At 34.0% G+C, this 6,021-nt stretch overlaps 1 protein-coding gene across 1 annotated transcript; it reads right to left on the bottom strand.

Annotated features, from left to right (window-relative positions):
- Positions 1 to 360: 360 nt before the first annotated feature.
- LOC110803671 (uncharacterized) lies at positions 361 to 5,951 on the bottom strand. Its single transcript, XM_022009207.2, has 9 exons — positions 5,328 to 5,951; positions 5,185 to 5,235; positions 4,456 to 4,572; positions 3,607 to 4,059; positions 2,542 to 2,975; positions 2,208 to 2,307; positions 2,009 to 2,068; positions 1,678 to 1,863; positions 361 to 942 (listed from the first exon to the last, which is right to left on the bottom strand). The coding sequence occupies exons 1-9, from the start codon at positions 5,388 to 5,390 to the stop codon at positions 604 to 606; spliced, it is 1,803 nt and encodes a 600-aa protein (XP_021864899.1). The 5' UTR covers positions 5,391 to 5,951; the 3' UTR covers positions 361 to 603.
- Positions 5,952 to 6,021: the final 70 nt, after the last annotated feature.

Below are 6,021 nucleotides of genomic sequence, written 5' to 3' on the forward strand. Positions count from 1 at the left end.
GCCATAACAATAGACATAATATCTCGTTTTCAAATTGTTGTATTTATGTGTTTTCAAGGCTAAAATGAAGAACGAGAAAGTAAGACTTACGGAACTTGTTGTGCCGTGGTAACCAAACCACTGCCTTGAAAACGAGATTCGGTGCAAACGGGGTGCACAATTGCATTCACCGATTCGTTCCCTAAGGTTTACACAACTCTCAACACACAATGACACTCTTGGGTGTGAGATGGAGTTACTAGAACTTATGCCCAAAAGAGAGGAGGAAAAAAAGATGATAAGGGAAAGATTTTTCTGTAAGCAACTCAAGAAATGAAACATGTATTTATAGGATTAGAGGAGGATACAAAACAACCCAAGAAATGAAAGGACTCAAAAGAATCCAATGGTATTGAGTCACCAATTAATCTCATGATAATGAAGGGTTTATAACCCCCATAATCAAGAGAAATAATGGACCAACTTAATCACCATAATCAGAATGATACATTTTTTTTATAAAGTACGGAGTAGTTAATTACTTCGTATATTACAATATTATTTTATAAAGTAATTAATTTCTTAAAAAAAAAAAACTACAGAATCCAATAAAAGTGAAGTTAATTATACTTGTAACAAATATTGAGACTCAAAATCGTAAGACATTTTTTCAACATTAATAGAATAATTAGATATTCTAGCACTATTGGAATTAGAATTGGTATTGGTGGTGGCTTTGTAAGAATCGACAATAGATTTTCGAAGTGAAATAGAAGTAGGCAACTGATGACAAACCCAGTCAACTAAGGAATCCATGTCCGTTGCAAAATCATACATGTTTTGTATGAGTAGCTCTGGTAACCATATCTTCTTCGACTTCGTCACTGATATTGAAGCTTGTAGGTATTCTTGCTTCGATTTCTCTATCTCTGACATCACTCCTTCCGCTGTGTATATTCGTACCTATACCAAGTATATATATTGCAACATAAATTAGCTATGTACTAACTCCGTTTCAAAATGATATTTTCGATCGATAAGCCCAGCTCCAGATTGTTAGCCAACATTTACTATTTGCACCAATATTAAGATAAAATGTGTAAATTAAAACCAATTGTTTGTTGGTTCAGTGGTGAATGGGGCTGAACTTGGTAAGGATAACCCGTGTTCGATCCCCCACAACAACAATTGGGAGGGGAATGGAACCTAGCCACCCAGAACTCGCCCTAAATCCAGATTAGTCCTAAGGGTGAACCGGATGTAACACCAAAAAAAAGAAGATAAAATGTGTAAAGAGGTGGGAAAATTAATAAAATATGGATAAATTAAGATAGATGTGTAAAAAGGTTGGTGAGTGTAAAAAAATATTGAATAAACTAAGAAAAAATGAGTGGAAAATTAAGAACGATAAGATAGTAAATTTTCATATCCATAAATAGAAATATGAAACGGGCTAAAATGGAAAGTGTAAAGTCATTTTGAAACGAAGGTAGCACATACATATCCTTTTGTTTTTAAATTGAAAGGTCATTTAGAAATTGATGGAGTTTGTTTAATAGATGCATCCGGGTTCACTGTGCACCAAGGGTATTTTTTATAGCCACTGATGGTCCCTCTCACATCTTCTTCTCACACGTGAGAAGAAAATATGAGAGGTTGCACGATGTATCTGGGTGCATCTTATATATTTTGACTTACAGCGGGGGAAGAGCGGGTTCCGCAACATAGGGTGAATATGACATTGGGATTCATGGTGTGGAGACCGTAAAGCTCATGGATAATGGCTTCCTTCCCATCCTTAGAACACATCATTGTTGGTTTTCTTAGAATGCAACGTTCTATAGCTTGTGCATTCACAACTTTTCCTCCCACGTTAAGTGTTGCCTGTTATTTAATCAACATAAACTAAAAATTTAGTATATTTGAATTTGGAAAATCCGGTTTAAGCACGGTATACAATCCGGTTGTATAATAAAAAATTGTCGGAAACACACGATTTTATTTTCCCCTTTCTCTTTAATTAAAGTACCTTGTTCAATAAATTGAGCAACTTTTCTGGACTAGAAGGCACGCTGAATTTAAGAAATCCCTGCAAAATTCAAACCCCGAGTTAGGATTATTGTACTTCAATCCAAATCAAGGAATAATTTAAGAAGATCGTCAATGTTTTAGATTATTCTTGTTAATTTTTCTAATTGCAACACAATTAATGAAATTTGCACACTTACATGCATAATACAAGCGTTGTATATGTTGATCCAAAATGCAAGCTTTTGTTGATCTGTCAAGGGTTTGAGGTCTACCTTCTGAAGGCTATTGAATAAACCTCTGTTCACAATTAAGAAATTTTGAGGAAATAAGTCTAAGAAAGTTGTCGATTTAGTTGTCACGTTATCAATTCAGATTCAACTATCAACGTGACAACTAATTCTGAACAAAGCTGTACATTCATTCAACTATCAACGTGACAACTAATTCTGAACAAAGTTGCAGATTCATTCAACAATCAACATGACAACTAATTCTGGACGAAGAGAAGAAAGTATTATAAATTCAACTTACTTGAGCCTTTGGAACAAGGGAATTGAGCTAGAATTGGAGACAAATTTGGGGTCTAAGCAAGTTGAAGAAAAAACAACCAAGTTCTTGTAAGGACCAATGTCTCTTGGTATAGCCCCTTCGATGTCGAAAATGCCAAACGGGTCTTGTTGTTTAGACTCCTTAATAAGGCTTGTTGACAAACTCATCATCCCGGGTTCGGTCCTGAAGCTTGAGGATGAATACATGGATCTTGATATGGGTCCAGATTTCTCAAGTTCACTTTGTCTTGATATCCTAATTAATCTCACATAAATCAGGATTAAGCATTTCATTATGTTTTCAGATAATTTGTTTGGTTGCCATTTTGTTCCATTATTACTCTCTTCCAATTGGGTTGGCCCTGATATTGATTTTTTTGGAGGATCCGATCGCCCTTCTAAGCTCCTTTCTTTTGGCTGCATCAACGTACAAAGTTTAATTATAAGCACACAATAATAAACCTAACTTAACTTGATCGATATTGGTCTGAGAACATGCTCATAAGTTATAGGCTTATAGGAGATGAAACATAAAGAATTTAGATACGTCAAGAATTGACCTGACCTGACTTGACTTACAAACTTTAAAGCCCATCAAACATTAGTTCAAAAGTACACTTCAAACTCAAAAGTTGAGATTTGGGCAGCTGAAAACCAGCCTAACTTACTAAGCATGACATACATCCTACCAAATTTCATTGAAAAAACTTCAAATTTAAACAAACTAGTTTGGTCACATCAACTCAAGAATCAAATTAAAACTTGTACAACAATAACAACAACAACAAAAAGGCAACCAATTCACCGTACCCCAATATTAGTGAACTAAAGTGTAATTATCCCGATATCCATTATACGTCATCTTATATGTGCCCCTTAATTAGGTCAACTTTTGTTAAGAGTATAATCAACATGTGAATATCAGACAAGTTATACGACATTGAATAAATAAAGAGAGAATGATTAACATACAAGATTGGTAGGCTATCATTAATTGATTTTAGGATGATACCCCATCAGGCTTAAGAACTAATTAGCAGTTAATTACCTTAAACGGAGTTGGATCTCTGAAGCTTCGCAAAGGCGAAGCAGACGGCTTATTCAAAACCCCATTTCTCTTGGACATCCTGTGATCTTGTAGTCCGTTTTGCTTAGCAGCAGAAGGTTGAATGTAAGGGGATAAGTTCCCTCCTCCAATGGGACTTCCAATATCATTCTCATTGATAGTAAAATCATTAAGACTATAATCACCATTAATGGCTTTACTAATGAAATGTAATGCCCTAGTTTCGTAACCAACTCGTTGTTGATCAATGTTATTATTATTGCCTCTTTGTTGGTTGTATTTGGCCATACTCGTGTTGCTTCGCAACTGCGTTGATTTTACTTGTTTCGACGCTTGTTGCTCGGTTTTAACGTCCTTCCGAAGATGCTCAATTTGTGTTTCGAGTCCAACAATTTCATCTTCAACAATCACCAATTCTGATAACAGCTCTTTCATCTGATTTTAATACAAGGAAACAACACGTACGTAAGTACCAACTTATCGATCAGTAGTGCTAATCTTCTACCAAAAATGCATTAATATACTTGCAATGCAAGGGTTGAAGTTAGAACTATATTCATGTTAGATTTACATATACTTCCTCCCTTCCACAATAGATGCATCATTTACAACTTTTCTTTCACTGTTGTGTAAGAAAAAAATGTAGTCAAATGAGATCTTGTTAAAATATCAATTTTTTATAATTTTTACTTATACGCATTTAGAGATATTAATGTTCAAATAAGCGCGTTGGTGTACGTATAATGAGAAATGATGCATCTATTGTGGAACGGAGGAAGTATTAAGTTAAGATGATATATATTGCGGAGTTAGTGGTGGTCTTAGTCTTACCCTAGAGGGAAGATGATCCGGGATGGGGAATGGCATGCCAGCTTTTCGATTATAAGCTTGTTGCAACACCTCACGCACTTGTTCTTCTTGGTTCAACATGTTTTGCAGCACCGATACCTATAATCGGACATGTATATGTTTTCAATTATACAAGCAATACTCATATATGCATGGTCAAATCAAGGCTGCAAAACTTTAGTCAACGGCCATATATAATCCAATCCATTAAGTTAAGGTACCATATCATCATATGTAGTACTTCCTCCGTTTTAAAAAGATCTTTACAGTTACTATTTGCACAAACTTCAATGCAATATTTAACTACTAATATATCCAATTTTATATGTGAAAAAATTATAAAAATTTGATATTTTGAAAATACATATCGAGACCAATCTGACAAGATCTTACATGTAACGTTTTGACGTATATAATAGTGAAAATTTACGGTCAAAGTTTTTATATTTTGGACACATTTTCTAAAGCGTAAAGAACTTTCAGAAACAGAGGTAGTATAACATAATATCATATAAGGTCATAGCTTCTCACAAAAATCAAATTTTATTCGATAGTTTTTCACAAATTGTCCAAATGGTTACCATTAAGGTGCCTAAGAAAAACAAGTGTACAAGAACTTAAACGTATAAGTAAAATGGATGATATGATATGGTGCTATGACGAGTAGATGATGATATTATGTACGGAGTATCAACAAATATAAAAATTTACCTCTCTTTGTAACTCTAGTATTTTGTGTTGGCCACCAAAGTTTTTCTTTCCCTAATTAAAACGAACAAAGAACACATAACACAAGCATTAAATACACGTAAAAAAAAAGTTCAAAAACAGAGAGTGCAACAAATAAAACTTACTCCATTTTCGGGTATAACAGGAAGCAAATGCATACGGGTAGCAGTGGCCAGGGAAGATGACATAGCATAGGATCGCGGTCGAAACAGCTGTACTGTATATATATATATATATATATATATATATACTTCTTCGTATATGCTTAATTAATTCCAAATCTCTGGGTTTCTTCTACCAATTAAGTGCTAGAATAGGTGAAATAATAAGAGATGAATGTTGTTGATCTGAGGCGGTTTCATCTGACTGTGTGATGAACAAGAGTGATATTACGTAACAAGGATTATAATCAACGTAACTTTGGTTGTACGTAGTTGTAGATTTGTGGTTGTAGTTGAGGAATGTTGATGGTAATTGTTTGAAATAATGATTAAATTTGAGATTGAATTAAGATGAAGAGGAGCTTTCAAGTAAACTTGTTTATTATTTTGTTGTTAAATTAACCGTCTAAGTAGTTGGTGGGAGTGACATTGTGCGTAAGACTGGGGAGTGATGGGTGGTGTTACAGTTACAGTTACAGTTACTGGTGTATGGTTTCTTTTTTCATGTCGTAGCTTGCACTTGCAGTTTGGCAGTTATACCATTACCAAGCCTTTTTTCTTTTTCTTTTTTTGTTAATTACTTTTTTTATTATTATTATTATTATTATTATTATTATTATTATTATTATTTTCCTATTTTCTTTATCATTTATTTACT

Source organism: Spinacia oleracea, chromosome 2 (assembly GCF_020520425.1).
Source record: "Spinacia oleracea cultivar Varoflay chromosome 2, BTI_SOV_V1, whole genome shotgun sequence".
NCBI classification, from domain to species: domain Eukaryota; kingdom Viridiplantae; phylum Streptophyta; class Magnoliopsida; order Caryophyllales; family Amaranthaceae; genus Spinacia; species Spinacia oleracea.